The 20,133-nt window shown below is 44.2% G+C and overlaps 1 protein-coding gene across 4 annotated transcripts in view; it reads left to right on the top strand.

Moving 5' to 3' along the window:
* Window positions 1-277: 277 nt before the first annotated feature.
* LOC311113460 (putative helicase with zinc finger domain) overlaps window positions 278-20,133 on the top strand; it is a 65,998-nt gene continuing 46,142 nt past the window's right edge. For 2 of the 4 annotated variants that reach the window (XM_084156681.1, XM_084156679.1), the window contains exons 1-11: window positions 278-345; window positions 5,650-5,889; window positions 6,533-6,569; window positions 8,052-8,176; window positions 10,662-10,718; window positions 10,919-10,967; window positions 14,383-14,458; window positions 14,857-15,055; window positions 15,609-15,716; window positions 16,373-16,679; window positions 17,496-17,763. In XM_084156681.1, the coding sequence (XP_084012807.1) occupies window positions 5,668-5,889; window positions 6,533-6,569; window positions 8,052-8,176; window positions 10,662-10,718; window positions 10,919-10,967; window positions 14,383-14,458; window positions 14,857-15,055; window positions 15,609-15,716; window positions 16,373-16,679; window positions 17,496-17,763 (1,448 nt within the window). In that variant the 5' untranslated portion in view covers window positions 278-345; window positions 5,650-5,667. Of the gene's footprint in view, window positions 346-2,156; window positions 2,201-5,649; window positions 5,890-6,532; window positions 6,570-8,051; window positions 8,177-10,661; window positions 10,719-10,918; window positions 10,968-14,382; window positions 14,459-14,856; window positions 15,056-15,608; window positions 15,717-16,372; window positions 16,680-17,495; window positions 17,764-20,133 lie in introns of all 4 variants that reach the window. The other 2 variants (XM_084156678.1, XM_084156680.1) reach the window with 2 other exon arrangements.

Genomic DNA, 20,133 nt, shown 5'->3' with positions numbered 1-20,133 from the left:
ATACATCAAAATATCTCTGAAAATTGTCCACACAGTAGCCTATATGAGGTGGACAAAATACTACACAGAATGTTTTGTTTATGCAATACTGTTATATAATTTACAGTGCTCAGCTAGGAGAACACTGGAAACTGGTTTGTGCAATTATCTAGGGAAATATATGAAAACTGGTATAATGACTAGCTATAAAGACTGGTATATGACTTGGTTAGAAGTTTACAATGGTCAAACCCCAACCTACACCAAAAAGACCCAAATCCCCTCAACCTTCAGATGAGCTACATCCCAGTATCCTTTGCGATGGGCTGACAAGTGGATCCAAGATGGCGTAGAAAGTAAAGCTAGGTAAGTGTAGACTTCCCATTTTCAGTCCTTTCAGTTGTCTTTTTCAGAGGCAAGGACACCGACTTGACTCCAGTCTGTAACACGTTCTGAGAATAATGAAGGTGTAAAATTCATGCCGACACCACAATATAATGTCATGTCACATCTATACGTCTAAAAACCGAGCCAAAATTACAGGCCCGGACCATATCGCTAACGATAGCTCGCTAGTTGTGTATCCGTTCTGCTTACGTTTTGGCCAGCTTGCTAGCCAGATCGCTAACGTTGGCGAGCTAGCTTGGTGCCAAAAGCAAAGGGCCTATTTTGGCTGACGTGCAAACTGTAATGTTGACAGCATAATTTTCTAACTATATGTACTCATGATGAAATCAACGACAATAATTATGGAACTATTTTATGTTTATTCTCGTAACATTGTAAATTATGTGCCAATGCAATGGTATTGGCTACTATCGCTCAGTGAGTCTTCAGTCTATCACAAAATGATTGCTAGCCCTCCTAGCTAGCAAAATTATTTGCCAATCTAATTTATTTGTTTTTAACGTTAGAAGCAAGACATTTCCATGGTTGAAATTCCTCATATATTTAGTCGTGTCGTTGCACACACATATGTCGCAATAGATAGCTGAATGCCTTGATACAAGGTAATAATGTGAGTTAACTAGCTAGATCGCGCTACACGACCATTGCACTGTGGTCCCAACAAATAAGCGAGCGAACTCGAAGCCAGTCACAGCTAGCGGTGCTTCTACCGTGTTGTTTGACCTAATACCGATGATGGACAAGTAACTAGCTAACGTTAGTGGCTCGCCAACAGACATGGTACATCTATTATTAACTGACCTGGAATCTCAAAATAGACTGTTTATATTTTTATTAGCCAATAGGAGTGCCCTTTTTTGGAGCGATCATGCCGAATAGGGCAATGTGTTTTGATCAAACTTGCCGTTAGGTAAGCACTAAGGTAGCTAAATCATAGAGATGTAGTAAATAGCTAGCTAACATAGCCTACATATCCAAGGTGGTGGTAGTAGTAAGCTACTGCTGGTGAGACTACCTTTACCTTGTTAAAATATTTGTTTATTTGAAATGATGCGTTTCATTTTACAGTAGAATATTCTTCATGCCATTACTTGCAAGCCACATGGTTGTCCTTTTGCTCTTACAAACTGCCCATAGCATGCTAATGTCATGTCCTTGGTTGTCTCAATTTCTTGTCTATTGACCAATCCATAATAGTAAAAAAGTTCAAGCTAATAGACTTAAGATGCCAAACAAAAGGTGTTGGCCAATATTTTGGTAATCAAACACTGTATTTGCATTAGGCATTCCAACGTGCTGTGAGTGATATTTCCACTACAGTAGCATTTCCTAACATGCTTTGAATTCTCTGGAAACCTGCCTCTGAACCTTGGCCTGATCTGAGGTATTCCTTAAAAGATAATGTTACACACATTCTGGGGGATGGCCTTTGTGTTGGTTTAGGCTAGTACTATGGCATGATGACTAAAATGTAGCCTAACTAAGTAACCTAGCTTATACACTCATCTTGGTCATCATGAGGGAATTGAAATATGTGTGATTCACTCTGTGGAAACATAAGACACTGAGTGGGGGGTCCAACCACTTTTCCCAGAGTGGGTGAAAACGTGCTTCCTTATGTTATAAAATAAATTTTACCAAGACAAATATGATTCTTCATGTTCTGAATTTTTCAGTTGGTCTTTCTCGAACATATCATTAACATATCCAAAAAGTCTTAAAATGCTACATGTCATGTCTCAAATTCGATATCTATCTTGCCCCTTTAGTTTTATGTCCTCTGGATTCGAGAAGAAGGATGACGAGTTCAACGGTGAGCCTGTCAGTTTGCCTTAATTCTCGCACAGCATCCAACCTAGCTGATGCAATGCAAAAAAAATTACCACTTTTTTTTTCTTCTGGCCTCCATTGATTTAGTCACCCTAGGATACAAGGGTTAAAACTCCAATAACATTTGAACGGATTATCCCATTGGTCAAAATATGCGTTTTTGATTGGACACCCTACACTGAGAGCTGACTCAGTCAGTGACGGTCATAAACAAAGACAAGCCCTACTTCTGCTAAATTATAGGTGGTGTATAAAAGGCTACTGTTCTTAGATATAACTGCTGTGGCATAGTATGTTGTTTCACTATGAAAGAACCATATCAAACCCTGATGAGGAGAAATAGGGACTTTGTTATACAAGTTGCTCCTCGGGCCCGGAGGCCTTCTCTGTTTTTAGTCAAAGCAGAGGCTATCTCGAACAGGGATGACCACTCTCCACAGGCACTGCATGTCAGGTTTAAATGTAGGCCTCTCCATGTTCCTCCCAATGTCTGGCTGTGCCTAACGTGCTTGAAAACATTGTTGCCATCGGATAGTCGCCCCCTTCTCCCCTCCAGCTACTTCTTATTGCACTCTGTTGCGGCAGGGTAGTGTGTTTCTATTAGTGACACTGTATCCCTTGAATCCCTGCATGCCAGGCTCAGCTCTGTGCTGTGATTAACGCTAGAGGACACCGCACTCCCTGCAGAGGACAGACACCACCACAAGTTTTAACAGCCACAAGTGTCTAGTAGTGAACTCAACTGCCCTGTTGCCTGTAGTTGTGCATATAGGCCTATTAGGTGCAGAAATACTCCAGTGTCACCTGTAGACAGCATGCAGGAGTACACATGCCGCAGCTGCGCACAATCTTTTCTATTGATTAAGTGCCGTTGATGGGTCCTTCCTTTGCTAACCATTCAATTGTGGTTTGACTCCGCCAATGGATAACTTCAGTTGACTCAAGTGGCGTTGGCCGTGAAGCCTTTTTGGGGCCTACATGTTTCTATGAAAAACCTGCCTAAAACAAGCTTGTCATATGACTTGGTGCTTTTATTGTCGAGTCAAATGTATTGAAATGCCTTGGTAAACAAGTAAGCCTATATATATAGACCTACTACCTCAGAGGAAATTAGGTATGAGCTACTGCTCGGCCTCTCAGCACATTTGTGATGACATCAAAAGAGGATGTGGTTCTTGCTTTAAGGAACCCCACGTAGCGCTCTTTCTCTGACCATATCAGACGGGTCCTAGCCCTGAACCAGCTCACCTGATTCACCTACTCACAGGCTCAATGATTAGTTGACTATAATAATATAATAATATGATATGCCATTTAGCAGACACTTTTATCCAAAGCGACTTACAGTCATGCGTGCATAAATGTTTTGTGTATGGGTGGTCCCGGGGATCGAACCCACTACCTTGGCCTTACAAGTGCCATGCTCTACCAGCTGAGCTACAGAGGACCACGACTAGTTGAATCAAGTGTGCTAGCTGTGGAATAGTACAAATATTTGACTACTATATTTGAAAACCCCTGGCCTAGTACCCAACCAACTTTGAATCACTTACAAAATTGTTGCCACTATGAAATTATGAATACATGGCCTAGAATGCTGTGGCATTGTAAATATTGCGCACCACCTGTGTAATGCCGGGTGTACCCTACACCACTTTGAAAATCCTAACCTCGCTGAGCCTCTGACATTAAACAACCATCTTTCGTGTACTTTGTTGTCTTGCAAACGTAGTGGTGCGCACACTAAATGATGTGGCGCAGAAAGGGGTCACACTATATAAGATTCTTCAGTTGGTCGTGAGGATTCTCGATACCACGCTGTCTCGCGAAAACAATAATGTGATTACATTGTTAACGTAGTTAGAACAAGCTGTGGCTTAACGCAGCTGCAAACGTTTTCAGTCAGACATTCACGCTTGCCATACGGAGATGAAATATCTAGCCAACATTTTGAATGAAATATTATTGATTGTGAACTTCAGAACTGTAACGATTTGACGCTTTGGTAGAAGTCAAGTACAAATGCAGACTAGAAGTCATCACTCCTGCTTGGGAGTCAACACATTCTGGGTGATGTGAAACAACTCATCTCACTGATTTTGTGCCGGTTTTAAAATCACGTTTGAAAATATTGGGACGTCTGGGACTGCTCAAAGACAGGATCGGTAGCCCTCAGATTGCATCTCTGACCCGCTCACATTAAACGAGCGTCGGTGACAGACAAACTCCCCAAGGAGATTTTGTCTCTCAAAAAAACTTGTCTGGGACAGCTAAAGATTGTCATACCTTCATACCGACCTTGTGCCATCCCGGGATATTTGGTAATACCGGCACTGAACACAAGGGACGCTATTTTCAAACCCCACTGAGCCTCTGTAATCCGAAGGTTAGCAATACAAACAAGTTAATGTAAAATCCCATAGAGAATGCTAACTAAATGCTAACGAGCGCATTGCTAACATTTTATACAGTCATTGACCTAAACTATCTGTAGGACAGACATCCCAGCTCATCTTTTATAAAAGTAACTAAAAAATACTACTCAGTTTGCTGCACGCACAAAACAAATATTAGACGGCAAGGCTCTTGATCCAGGAGGGGAGTCTTTGCTATTACAGAGAGAAGCATGATTTTGGAAGACGCTAACCACTAAATTAGCAAACCAAATGCACAACTACAGAGCATTTAGCACAGTTAACTTAATAGTTATAAGATATCTACCTGGCAAACATTTAGTTGTGAATTCCATATTGTAACTAGATCACCTGCCGCATGCTGCACAACAGATTGACTCACAAGGCTCTGGTCTCTCATCATTGTGTGCTTGTAAACAAACACCATGTGACTGGGGACTACCGGTAAGCTTCATAATGAAAAGTTGTGGCGGGTGAAATAAAGAATGCGATCTTCTTTATTTACATTTACATTTACGTCATTTCCTAACGTATTGCACAAGTTGACTGCAGGTATTTACTTAAAAAGTAGCTACAAATATTCAAATGTATAAAAAAAAAACGTTTAAAGGGTATTGAAAAACCATCCTGTGGCTATTTCCAAATACGGTATACCGCCCAAGCCTAGTGTACACCCGGCTTAAGAGCCAGTAGGACTAACTTAGGTTTGTAGTGCCACACATGACTACTTATGTATTCCAAGATATTTCAACTCGTCAAAGCAAGTGTCTACAAATAGACCTACCAGCCTACTACCCCAAGTACCCCATCACAGAAATAGCATTGCCCCCCCTTCTCCCCCTGTCTCTCACTCCGGGGTGAAGTTTCCACTAGGTACAGATCTAGAATCAGCTTCCTCTCCCCCAATCCTAACCTTTACCGTTAGTGGGGAAAATGCTAAACTGACACACGGTCAGTGTCTAGGGGCAACTTAAACCCCCTTTCTCTCTCTCTCTCTCTCTCCTCCCTCTCTCTCCAGACATTCTGTCGCTGAGTCATGGCGGACAGGAGAGCAGAGAAGTCATGTGAAGAAGCCAGCGGATCGTTAGCCAGGCGGGAGTACGAGGCGGCGGTGAGCCACTGCACAGATGCGCTGCTGGCCATCGGCCCCCCGGCCCCTCCCAGCCCTGGACCCTCCGCATCCAACCCCCCCAACAACACGGTTACCCCCCTCCGCAGCCGCGCCCTGCTCTACAGGATAGCCGCCCTGCTACAGCTGGTGAGGCGTGACACTGACCCGGGAGGCACACCTTTTGGCCCACACCCGTACCCACTCCCTCAGTGGGCATATGGCCCCCTGATCTCTACCCACACAAAAATGGCACTCGTGCACGCATGCTCACACACACACGAGTTCACTGATACAAACACACAGAAAACTAAATTGTGGCCTGTTTTGCATAAGCAGTCGTCTAAGTGGGGCAAGAAGAGCCAGTAGCTTACTCATTGTAACAAAGTACTCTTTGCTCAAATTCCTCCGCATTATGACTTAACCAGCATGTTTGAATTTGTTAAGTGTGTTCAAGTCAAGTGTCTTAAGCCCATCTTGACTTAAATTTGTTTTCTGAGAAGCAGATAAAATGAGAAAGGTCCTGCCTCCTTTCATTTCTCTGCTGCAAACTGCACTGTGTTGTTATCTCCTTCTAGCACTACAATTATACCCCACTACTTAAGCCTCACGATAATAGAGACTACTTAAGTACTATAATTATATTGCGAGTGACTCCGCGCTGAGTAGCAAAGATATCCATTCTGGGCACTTATCTAAAACTCAGTCAAGGACCTCTGTCATATAAAACCCTCCTTTACGAGGACAGCCATTCTACTGCTTTGACATTGTCTATTTTTCTTTCTACCACCAGAAAAACTATGATCAAGCAGATGAAGACTGCAAACATGGTGAGTTGCATTTTTTTTTTGGGGGGGGTGGGGGCGGTTGGTTGAGTACTTATAATAGTGAAGACATAACCCATTGTATTGAAGTCCCATCCCCAGGTTACACAGTCATATACCAACTATAGAGTTGGATAGAGGATGCACTTGCCATAAATCCTGTTTTGGTATGGGCAGCGCCATGGAGGGCTTTCACCATTTAAAAACTCGTAGAGAAAGATGACATTGACTACTAAAATGGTAGTTGCCAGGGACCTCACGATACGATGTTATTACAATACTTAGGTGCCGACACGACGTATTGCGATTCTCTTGATTCTCTATGTATTGCTATTCAAATACCATAATTTTTTTGCGATTCGATGTTCCAAACATATTGCTTTTTTATTTTATTTAACCGTTATTTAACTAGGCAAGTCAGTTAAGAAAAATATATTATTTACAATGACGGCCTACTTGTAAAGCCCCCCCTGGCCAAACCCTCCCCTAACCCGGACGATGCTGGGCCAATTGTGCGCCGCCCTATGGGACTCTCGATCAAGAGGCCGGTTGTGATACAGCCCGGGATCGAACCTGGGTCTGTAGTGACACCTCTAGCACTGCGGCGCTGCGCCACTCGGGAGCCCCACCATATGTCTGCTGCAGAGAGACGAGAGAGCATGAGAAAACGAGTTTTGATCCGTTACGGAAATAAAACAGCTCAAAACAAATTGGCTCCCTATTTAAAAATATTGAGAACAAGCTATGAAGGAAAAATAATGGAGTTTTGGTGCAGATACAGCCAACTATCGCAAAAATAAAATTGTGTTATTGTTAAAATGATACGATATATGGTAATATTCCGATATGTAACCTTTTTTATTTTTTGTCACTATTTAAAATGGATATAGCCCTCAATGGCACTTTCCCAGAGCCATTGCGGCAAAGATGCCCTCTATCCAACTCCATAAGTATAACACAGTCCTACTGAACAGACTGCAACCACAAGCAATTTACGTTTGTTTTTTGGCAATTAGCTTCATCTCAGATAATTGATTTGGCATTTCATTGCTATTAAAATCATTCCAGGCGTGTTGATATGCTTAACACATGTTAGGGTTAGAAACGGGTCAGTGTTTTGGGTAAAGGTCAGAGCTAAGGTTCAGGCTGAAGTCAGTGAAAACTTACAAGACAAGTGGTTAGCATAATATTTGCGGTCGTAGCCGCGTGAAGCGGGACTTTTCCATGCCATGCCTGCTTCAGTAGCTAGCTATGCCCATGTCAAGACAAGCGGTTAGAATAACATTGGCGGCCATAGCCCTGGGTAGCAGGACTTTACCACACCATGCCTGCTTCTGTTCAGCAGCTATGCCCATGTCACATGACTTGGGTGGAGAGAATACAGTTCAGTGCGATGTGATGGGAGTGAGCACACGTTCCATGCAATGTAGTGCAGTGCGATCATGCACAGTAACGTTGAATTGTCATCCTGTGTGTGTTTTATTGCAGTCCTGGCCGAGGAGCTGGCCAAGGGAGACGGGTCATTTCAGGTCAGCCTGCGCTGCATGCTGCTGGACGGCAGCCTGCAAGAAGTGTCCGGCCTCCTCTCCAAGTCCCTGTTTGGGGAGCCTCTGGTAAGACTGGCTCCCGGCCTTACTCCACTGTTTACTCTGCCTCTCGCCCAACACCTCCACCATCTTTTTCACCATCCTACTTCATCACCTCCTCCTCTTTCTCCCTCTGTTATTTTTCCTTCTCTTCCATTTTGCTCCTTTTTCCTCCTCCCTCCACCTCCTCCTATAACTGATATATGGAGACAAATACAGCCATTTAGCTCTGGGAGCAGCTGGAACATTTAGTTCCTTTGACTTTTCCAGGAAATGTCCTCGGTTTTTTATGAAGCAGGTTCTCTGAGCACAGAGGAAGTGTTCATGTTGACTGTTGAATCCATATGCTTTTAAGGGTTTGTAGCTATATTATTTTCTAGCCACTTTACATGATGGCAAATGTAAAACAAATAGCAAAATATTAGTGTTGTGTATCTCAATTGACTTCAAAATATTAGTGTTGTGTATCTCAATTGACTTGAAAAAAAGTATTTCCTAAAATATCAATAGCTTTTCAGATTAACAGGCAGGCCAAAAGTGACCGTTTTATTTTGTGATTTTTGAAAATGTGTAATGCCCCTCTATCATGACATAAGTCTAGTTAATGTAGTGTAGAATGGTCATCATTCTGGTGTCAGGAAACAAGCTTGATTATCACACGAGGATACTGTGCCTTAATTAAACTCCCAACAGCAGATTAAACTCCCAACAGTGAAACGCGAAGCCTGAACACTCTGGTGTCTAATCTGGCAACCAAAAAGCATAGATATGAAATCAGTTTATTGTTCTCAAGTTGATTAGATCCTGGGAGCAACAACCATGCTACTGCATAAAGTATTAGAATCATAAGTGGCACGACCACCCTGTAAATATACAGTGGGGAGAACAAGTATTTGATACACTGCCGATTTTACAGGTTTTCCTACTTACAAAGCATGTAGAGGTCTGTAATTTTTATCATATGTACACTTCAACTGTGAGAGACGGAATCTAAAACAAAACTCCAGAAAATCAAATTGTATGATTTCTAAGTAATTAATTTGCATTTTATTGCATGACATAAGTATTTGATCACCTACCAACCAGTAAGAATTCCGGCTCTCACAGACCTGTTGGTTTTTCTTTAAGAAGCCCTCCTGTTCTCCACTCATTACCTGTATTAACTGCACCTGTTTGAACTCGTTACCTGTATAAAAGACACCTGTCCACACACTCAATCAAACAGACTCCAACCTCTCCACAATGGCCAAGACCAGAGAGCTGTGGAAGGACATCAGGGATAAAATTGTAGACCTGCACAAGGCTGGGATGGGCTACAGGACAATAGGCAAGCAGCTTGGTGAGAAGGCAACAACTGTTGGCGCCATTATTCGAAAATGGAAGAAGTTCAAGATGACGGTCAATCACCCTCGGTCTGGGGCTCCATGCAAGATCTCACCTCGTGGGGCATCAATGATCATGAGGAAGGTGAGGGATCAGCCCAGAACTACACGACAGGACCTGGTCAATGACCTGAAGAGAGCTGGGACCACAGTCTCAAAGAAAACCATTAGTAACACACTACGCCGTCATGGATTAAAATCCTGCAGCGCACGCAAGGTCCCCCTGCTCAAGCCAGCGCATGTCCAGGCCCGTCTGAAGTTTGCCAATGACCATCTGGATGATCCAGAGGAGGAATGGGAGAAGGTCATCTGGTCTGATGAGACAAAAATAGAGCTTTTTGGTCAAAACTCCACTCGCTGTGTTTGGAGGAAGAAGAAGGTTGAGTACAACCCCAAGAACACCATCCCAACCGTGAAGAATGGAGGTGGAAACATCATTCTTTGGGGATGCTTTTCTGCAAAGGGGACAGGACGACTGCACCGTATTGAGGGGAGGATGGATGGGGCCATGTATCGCGAGATCTTGGCCAACAACCTCCTTCCCTCAGTAAGTGCATTGAAGATGGGTCGTGGCTGGGTCTTCCAGCATGACAACGACCCGAAACACACAGCCAGGGCAACTAAGGAGTGGCTCCGTAAGAAGCATCTCAAGGTCCTGGAGTGGCCTAGCCAGTCTCCAGAACTGAACCCAATAGAAAATCTTTGGAGGGAGCTGAAAGTCCGTATTGCCCAGCGACAGCCCCGAAACCTGAAGGATCTGGAGATCCAGATGCAATAAAATGCAAATTAATTACTTAAAAATCATACAATGTGATTTTCTGGATTTTTGTTTTAGATTCCGTCTCACAGTTGAAGTGTACCTATGATAAAAATTACAGACCTCTACATGCTTTGTAAGTAGGAAAACCTGCAAAATCGGCAGTGTATCAAATACTTGTTCTCCCCACTGTAATTGGTTTTGGGGTAAACAAATGTGTTATTCGGAGAATTGATGTATGGAAGAATATTTTGAATTGGCCAGTGACTATCTGCCAAGTCTCTTTAATTGATATAGTCTAAAACCTTTTGGATATTCTTGCTGATATTGTTTGTGTTGTAATGTATTTCCTGTACCTTCTCTTCTTCCTCAGAACGGCATCGTCACAAAGGACTTAACTAGATTAAAAATGCTTCTCTCAGAAATTGAAGTAAGTGTGTGTGAGGTGTCTTGCCTTATGTTGGACTTTGGGCTATGAGTATTGATCATATTTAAAAGTGAATGACACTGCAGGTTTATCACCTGTTGCAGTTCTCAAGAGGTCAACAAAATGTGTGAATACATATTAAATGTTATTGTCTTATGAATACAATACATCTCTCTCCCTTTCTCTCTATCTCTCCCTCTCAGGCCGTTCGTAGCGAGATGGCCACAGAATATACAGAGGACAATGAGGAAGGTGAGCAAGTCATCCACATGCAAAAAAATATACACTGCTCAAAAAAATAAAGGGAACACTAAAATAACACATCCTAGATCTGAATGAATGAAATAATCTTATTAAATACTTTTTTCTTTACATAGTTGAATGTGCTGACAACAAAATCACACAAAAATTATCAATGGAAATCAAATGTATCAACCCATGGAGGTCTGGATTTGGAGTCACCCTCAAAATTAAAGTGGAAAACCACACTACAGGCTGATCCAACTTTGATGTAATGTCCTTAAAACAAGTCAAAATGAGGCTCAGTAGTGTGTGTGGCCTCCACGTGCCTGTATGACCTCCCTACAACGCCTGGGCATGCTCCTGATGAGGTGGCGGATGGTCTCTTCAGGGATCTCCTCCCAGACCTGGACTAAAGCATCCGCCAACTCCTGGACAGTCTGTGGTTCAACGTGGCGTTGGTGGATGGAGCGAGACATGATGTCCCAGATGTGCTCAATTGGATTCAGGTCTGGGGAATGGGCGGGCCAGTCCATAGCATCAATGCCTTCCTCTTGCAGGAACTGTTGACACACTCCAGCCACATGAGGTCTAGCATTGTCTTGCATTAGGAGGAACCCAGGGCCAACCGCACCAGCATATGGTCTCACAAGGGGTCTGAGGATCTCATCTCGGTTCCTAATGGCAGTCAGGCTACCTCTGGCGAGCACATGGAGGGCTGTGCGGCCCCCCAAAGAAATGCCACCCCACACCATGACTGACCCACCGCCAAACCGGTCATGCTGGAGGATGTTGCAGGCAGCAGAACGTTCTCCACGGCGTCTCCAGACTCTGTCACGTCTGTCACGTGCTCAGGGTGAACCTGCTTTCATCTGTGAAGAGCACAGGACGCCAGTGGCGTATTTGCCAATCTTGGTGTTCTCTGGCAAATGCCAAACGTCCTGCACGGTGTTGGGCTGTAAGCACAACCCCCACCTGTGGACGTCGGGCCCTCATATCACCCTCATGGAGTCTGTTTCTGACCGTTTGAGCAGACACATGCACATTTGTGGCCTGCTGGAGGTCATTTTGCAGGGCTCTGGCAGTGCTCCTCCTGCTCCTCCTTGCACAAAGGCGGAGGTAGCAGTCCTGCTGCTGGGTTGTTGCCCTCCTACGTCTCCTGATGTATTGGCCTGCCTCCTGGTAGCGCCTCCATGCTCTGGACACTACGCTGACAGACACAGCAAACCTTCTTGCCACAGCTCGCATTGATGTGCCATCCTGGATGAGCTGAACTACCTGAGCCACTTGTGTGGGTTGTAGACTCCCTCTCATGCTACCACTAGAGTGAAAGCACCGCCAGCATTCAAAAGTGACCAAAACATCAGCCAGGAAGCATAGGAACTGAGAAGTGGTCTGTGGTCACCACCTGCAAAACCAGTCCTTTATTGGGGGTGTCTTGCTAATTGCCTATAATTTCCACCTGTTGTCTATTCCATTTGCACAACAAGCAAGTAAAATGTATTGTCAATCAGTGTTGCTTCCTAAGTGGACAGTTTGATTTCACAGAAGTGTGATTGACTTGGAGTTACATTGTGTTGTTTAAGTGTTCCCTTTATTTTTTTGAGCAGTGTATTTGGATGCATTTATATACAGTACCAGTCAAACATTTGGACACCTACTCATTCCAGGGTTTTTCTTTATTTTGACTATTTTCTACATTGTAGAATAATAGTGAAGACATCAAAACTATGAAATAACACATATGGAATCATGTAGTAACCAAAAAAGTGTTAAACAAATCAAAATATATTATATTTGAGATTCTTCAAAGTAGCCACCCTTTGCCTTGATGACAGCTTTGCACACTCTTGGCATTCTCTCAACCAGCTTCATGAGGTAGGCACCTGGAATGCATTTCAATTAACAGGTGTGCCTTGTTAAAAGTTAATTTGTGGAACTTCTTTCCTTCTTAATGTGTTTGAGCCAATCAGTTGTGTTGTGACAAGGTAGGGGTGGTATACAGAAGATAGCCCTATTTGCTAAAAGACCAAGTCCATATTATGGCAAGAACAGCTCAAATAAGCAAAGGGAAACAGCAGTCCATCATTACTTTAAGACATGAAGGTCAGTCAATATGGAAAATGTCAAGAACTTTGAAAGTTTCTTCAAGTGCAGTTGCAAAAACCATCAAGCGCTATGATGAAACAGGAAAGGAAGACCCAGAGTTACCTCTGCTGCAGAGGATAAATTCATTTGAGTTAACTGCACCTCAGATTGCAGCCCAAATAAATGCTTCACAGAGTTCAAGTAACAGACAAATCTCAACATCAACTGTTCAGAGGAGACTGCGTGAATCAGGCCTTCATGGTCGAATTGCTGCAAAGAAACCACTACTAAAGGACACCAATAAGAAGAAGAGACTTGCTTGGGCCAAGAAACATGAGCAATGGACATTAGACCGTTGGAAATCTGTCCTTTGGTCTGATTTTGAGATTTTTGGTTCCACCCGCCGTGTCTTTGTGAGACGCAGATTAGGTGAACGGATTATCTCCGCATGTGTGGTTCCCAGCGTGAAGCATGGAGGAGGTGTGATGGTGTGGGGGTGCTTTGCTGGTGACACTGTTGGTGATTTATTTAGAATTCAAGGCACACTTAACCAGCATGGCTACAACAGCATTCTGCAGCGATACGCCATCCCATCTGGTTTCCGCTTAGTGGGACTATCATTTGTTTTTCAACAGGACAATGACCCAAAACATACCTCCAGGCTGTGTAAGGGCTATTTGACCAAGAAGGAGAGTGATGGAGTGCTGCATCAGATGACCTGGCCTCCACAATCACCCGACCTCAACCCAGTTGAGATGGTTTGGGATGAGTTGGACCGCAGAGGTGAAGGAAAAGCAGACAACAAGTGCTCTGCATATGTGGGAACTCCTTCAAGACTGTTGGAAAAAACATTCCTCATGAAGCTGGTTGAGAGAATGCCAAGAGTGTGCAAAGCTGTCATCGAGGCAAAGGGTAGCTGCTTTGAAGAATCTAAAATATATTTTGTTTTGTTTAACACTTTTTGGGTTACTACATGATTCCATATGTGTTATTTCACTATTGTCTTCACTATTATTCTACAATGTAGAAAATTGTAAAAATAAAGAAAAACCCTGGAATGAGTTGTTGTGGCCAAACTTTTGACTGGTACTGTATGTCAATGTTTGGATTCACAACTTCAGTTAGGCTCAATGCTCAGATTCGCTTCAAAAAGGAAAGCTCTCATTTAACGCCTGGTCGCTGAATATCGAAAGACGAAGCCTTTAGAATTGGATTTCATTTTCACTTTGACTCAAGTCTCAAAAGTTTGACTCAATTTCCATACTGTATGTAGGAGGTTATTTACTGTAGGAATGGTGAGTGGGATGTTTTGTTGATGCAATGATGTCTTTGTGGTCAGAAGTGAGGGATGGATGGCAGTTTCGCCCCCCGCCTAGAGGAGTTACCAGCAGTGAGGAGTACACGCTGTGTAAAAGGTAATGTTATTGTGCGTTGCTAACTGTTATAACAGTGGCATAAGACCATAGTTCATATAACATATGGGAAGACTAGTTTAACATGTAATTGGCATGTTGTATGCAATCACTTTGTCATGTTTGGACATTGAGTGGCCTACAATTAAAGCCATTGTTATTGTACTTGTATTATGTCCACCTGCTGCAAACATGGGCTTGCTTTACAAGCAACTAAACATTTATTATCACTGTCACCTAGCTAAGTAACTGACACAGTTTTTCAGTGTTGGTTCAGAGGGTGAGGCCCTTTGGCTTTAGGCCCTTGGGGGTTGGTTTTCCGGACACTATTGGAAATGGAAAACATTTGAACAAGTTGAGGCCACCTGGTGGAATGTCCTGTTGTCCTCCCCCTCCTCCAGGTTCCTGGAGCAGGGCCTGTGCCGCTACGGTGCCCAGTGCACGTCGGCCCACTCCCAGGAGGAGCTGATGGAGTGGCAGAAGCGCTACGCCTCGCGCCTCATCCGCCTCAAGCAGCAGCAGGAGAGCAAACACTTCACCGAGAACTACATGGAGGCGCTCATCGAGAAGTGGATGAACTCTCTCTCCCCTGAGAAAGTGGTGAGTTTAACCCTAGTCTAGTCACTTATCTATGGCCCTGTTAGCATGTTGTAAAAATACACCCTCTTTTACTAGAAGTAATCACTGATTTAACTAGTGGAGGATAGGCAGAGAGGCTGGGCGCTAGGGTCTTGTTCTTATACATTAAACCACACGCTTCCTTCCTCTCTTCCTTGAAGTAGTCACTGATCTAACACAGATTGAGAGGTGCAAACAATGTTTCAATCACATAGCTTTCACCAATCACATAGCTTTCACCAATCCAGCCACGTCAGATCAGGGATTAGTACTTCATGGAAGGGAGGAAGGAAGGATGCTTGTATTGGAACAGAGCCCTTGAGGCTGAATCAGGTGGTAGATGCACTGCTGTACTCTCAGCATGTGTTGATTTTTAGACTCGTTGACCCTCTCATTAGTGTCTACTTATCTCAAATAAACTGCCCTTCTAATGTAAATTGTATTAAGCTGTTATGTCCTCATTTTAGCAAGACTTAATTTTGTTAAACTCTCCTTAACTTGGCATGAATGGTCTTGTGTTCTGTCCCTGCCATAGCTGAGTGACTATTTGGATGGCGTCAACGTGGAACACAGCTCCAACCTGTCTGTAACTGTCACCACCAAGAAATCAGCTCACTCCTGGACCTTCTCCCTGTTCTGCAAGGTAACAGGGGCTATGTCTCACTCAATGTCAGCTCCCCAAATGGCACCCTATTCCCTATATAGTGCACTACTTTTGACCAGGGCCCATAGGGTTTTTGGTCAAAGGTAGTGCGCTATATAGGGAATAGAGTGCCGTTTGGGACTTACACAATGGTTGAAAAATATATATATCCAAAAGCTCCACACAAGTAGATTTTGATTTGAAATCAACATCTGGCTGTTATCCATAGGCCATACATGGCCATATCATTGAAAGCAACTCAAAAGGCCAACTTTGATAAAGACTGCTCCCACACACCGGTAACCTCCGCATTTTGATTTTGCCGGCGGTTTGGTCATGCCGACCTTTATCAAGACATTCTCATAACACAGATAAAATAATTTTGCAGAAGTCGCGTGTGGGAGTAATTTGTATCATTGACTGAAGCAGTATTTTTTTCCCCCATTCCCAGCACCACTGCAGGCGACCACATGCGTGTGCGTCTGAACATTCACTCTCAAAGCCAACTTTTTCATATACCCATTGATATACTCTTAGACTATAACTTACTGACTGACAATGCTTCCAAAGAGCACCCACATGTGAAGCAAAGTAGCACTTCAGCTGCCCTTCTTCTCTGATTGGCCACTCTCACACTTTCTTCCCCTCCCCCTCAGCCTGTGAGGAAGCTGTACCGCATCGCCCTGCTCTACGATGCCCACCGACCCCACTTTTCCATCACGGGCGTGTCGGTTGGCGATGCCGGTGCCCAGCGGCTGCAGGCGGAGGCAGAGGGCTGCCAGGAGTGGACGGCGGGCGAGGAGGCGCTGGCGGCCAACAACGGCATGGACCACTGCATCTACACGGTGGCGGTGGGCTTCAGCACCGAGATCTTCGGCACCTTCCGCCAGACCATCGTCTTCGACTTTGGCTCGGAGCCCGTGCTGATGCAGCGCATCATGGTGGACGCCGCCTCCATAGAAGGTTGTTTTTTAGTTTAGTTTCAATTATAACATACAACCCCAAAAAGAACCTCCCACCCTCCCTTAGTAGTCCAAGTTTCTAACATAAAATATAACCAAAACTAAAATTATTAGGAAAAGAGAAGTTGAGTTATATTGATAATGGGTTGCATTTGTGACATTTCTTACAAGGCCTCAAAGTGCTTAGCAATGTATTGGAGGTAACTAAACTCACCCTATCCACCACCAATGTGTAGCATCCACCTGAGTGACAGGGCAGCCTTCTATATCGGCAGACTTACTTTAGACTTATTTTACAATTTCAGACGTGCAAATACGATGTCTAATGTTCTTCTGTGTACTGGCCAGTCCTCAGCTTTAGGAGCAGGCCAGTATTTCCCATGATTTGGGCCAGGTGGAATCTGCGTGGGCAGAATTTTCCTATGCTCCTCTTCCTAAGCTGGAAGAGGATTTGAAATAAAGTAATACTTGTGGAATCAGAACTTCAGAACATTCATAAGAACACTGTTAGCCATTACTATGTTTACAGACAAAAGCATGAAAGCTATTGATAAGATTCTATAGGATTGGAATAACAATATCAGGATAATATAGGTCTCTATGAGTAAGAAAACCTGCAGATTCCCCAAATCCCCTGTGACTTACAGTAAAATGTATATATGGCCCATGCGGGAATCAAACCCACAACCCTGGTCTTACCAACTGAGCCATCAGAACCAGTCAAGCGCAGGCCAATATTTCCCTATAACCCTCATGCTCAAGTGTCAATATTAATGTTGGAAGGTGTGGTTTTCACAATAAACCCTCCCCTCTCCAGACCTGGAGCACCTGATGCAAGCCAGGCAGCAGCTCCTGATGACGGCCAAGCGCTGGGACCCGTCCTGCAAGACCATCGTGGAGTTCAGCCCCAATGAGACGGTGGACCTGGACCGCAGCCTGCTGGCCCGATACCAGATCCCCCTGTCGGCAGACCAGCTCTTCACCCAGTCGGTGCTGGACAAGACCCTGACCCGGGACAACTACCAGGCCCGCCTGCACGACCTGCTCTACATCGAGGAGATCGCCCAGTACAAAGAAGTCAGCAAGTGAGTGAGAGCCTCTGTTGTTGAAGTCTTTTGTTTCCAATCAGTCCTATTCTGAAGACCTTCAACCACTGACAATGGATTTTATTGCTAAAAATACACTTTTTAAATAGTGCTTAATTGTAACGAGTGTGTACTGATTTTGATTCTGTATTTTCTCGGATGGGTTGGTCCTTTAGTGGTCCTTTTATTGAGGTTTAGTCAGTCACACCTCTTGATACCTGCGATTAGACATTTAGTGTAATGTTTTATATAGTGTGTAGACAATATGGAGCAACAGTATGGATTGAGTGGAGGTCTGTGAGATTGTGGCCCACCACAAGGTGTCAGAGTCGATCTTCCACAGTAAAAGGGGTTGCCTGTGTGTGTGTGTGTGTGTGTGTGTACACTACACACGTGGCCAGGCACACAGCTAAAGCCCTTTTAATAATGCATATCTCCTCGGCATCCCCAGAGATTTCCCCAGAGCTGGAAATGTGTTTTAGAACAGAAGTAATTTATTGTGTATAAAAGGAGGGCCTCCCCAAAACCCCCCTGTAATTCGGCACCTGCTACTCTCCTCAGTGGAAGGTGAGAAGGAGACCAGGTTATTACAGCAATCCAACCCTGATTAAGACCGAATCAAAGGCCCCCAAGCCTTCGCTCAGTCAACCGAGTGGAAGTAACCAGGGTTGCTCTCCCCCTCCCCCACTTCTTCACTGGTCCCCCTCATCACTGTTTTTTGTCATTTGCCTGGGGCTGTGGAATGATGGATTCTTCTCAATCATCAAATTTACCATTGAGGGCCGGTTTCCCGGAAACAGATTAAGCTGAGTCCTGGACAAGAAGCATGTTCTATGGAGATTCTCCATTTTAAAGTGTTTTTATGTCCAGGACTTAATCTGTGTCTGGGAAGTGTGGCTTCGTGGGGTGTTCTTCAAGGTGACTCTGTTCATCAGAATAATCTGATCCAGGACCTGTGAATTTCTGGCTTTGTATACATGCTTATCTGATTTAATACAGACTATATAATACTTTACAATATACCGTGCATTTGGAAAAATTCAGACTCCTTGACTTTTTCCACATTTTGTTACGTTAGCCTTATTCAAACATTTATTAAATTGTTTTTTCCCCGCTCATCAATCTACACACAATACCCCACAATGACAAAGCAAAAACAGGTTTGTAGAAATGTTAGCAAATTTATACAAAATAAAAAAAACTGAAATATCACATTTACATAAGTATTCAGACCCTTTACTCAGTACTTTGTTGAAGCACCTTTGGCAGCGATTACAGCATCGAGTCTTCCTGGGTATGACGTTACAAGCTTGGCACACCTGTATTTGGGGAGTTTCTCCCATTTCTCTCTGCAGATCCTCTCAAGCTCTGTCAGGTTGGATGGGGAGTGTTGCTGCACAGCTTTTTTCAGGTCTTTCCAGAGATGTTCAATCGGGTTCAAGTCCAGGCTCTGGCTGGGCCACTCAAGGACATTCAGAGACTTGTCCTGAAGCCACTCCTGCATTGTCTTGGCTGTGTGCTTAGGGTCGTTGTCCTGTTGGAAGGTGAACCTTCACCCCAGTCTGAGGTCCTGAGCGCCCTGGAGCAGGTTTTCATCAAGGATCTCTCTGTACTTTGCTCCGTTCATCTTTCCCTCGATCCTGACTAGTCTCCCAGTCCCTGCCGCTGAAAAACATCCCCACAGCATAATTCTGCCACCCCAATGCTTCACCGTAGGGATGGTGCCAGGTTTCCTCCAGACGTGACGCTTGGCATTCAAGCCAAAGAGTTAAATCTTGGTTTCATCAGACCAGAGAATCTTGTTTTCTCATGGTCATAGAGTCCTTTAGGTGCCTTTTTGGCAAACTCCAAGCAGGCTGTCATGTGCCTTTTACTGAGGAGTGGCTTCCGTCTGGCCACTCTACCATAAAGGCCTGATTGGTGGAGTGCTGCAGAGATGGTTGTCCATCTGGAAGGTTCTCCCATAGGGCGGCAGGTAGCTTAGTGGTTAAGAGCGTTGTGCCAGTAACCGAAAGGTCGCTGGTTCTAATCCCCGAGCCGACTAGGTGAAAAATCTGTCGGTGCCCTTGAGCAAGGCACTTAACCCTAATTGCTCCTGTAAGTCGCTCTGGATACGAGCGTCTGCTAAATGACTAATTATTATTATTAATATATTTACAGAGGAACTCTGGAGCTCTGTTAGAGTGACCATCGGGTTCTTGGTCACCTCCCTGACCACGGCCCTTCTCCCCCAATTGCTCAGTTTGGCCGGGCGGCCAGCTCTAGGAAGAGTGTTTGTTTTTCCATTTAAGAATGATGGAGCCACTGTGTTCTTGGGGACCTTCAATGCTGCATACATTTTCTGGTACCCTTCCTCAGATCTATGCTCTA

The sequence above is a fragment of the Coregonus lavaretus genome (assembly GCF_964263955.1).
Source record: "Coregonus lavaretus genome assembly, chromosome: 40".
In the NCBI taxonomy this organism is placed as follows: Eukaryota; Metazoa; Chordata; class Actinopteri; order Salmoniformes; family Salmonidae; genus Coregonus; species Coregonus lavaretus.
Note: the sequence above shows the minus strand (reverse complement) of the source record. Positions and strands in the feature narration are given on the sequence as shown.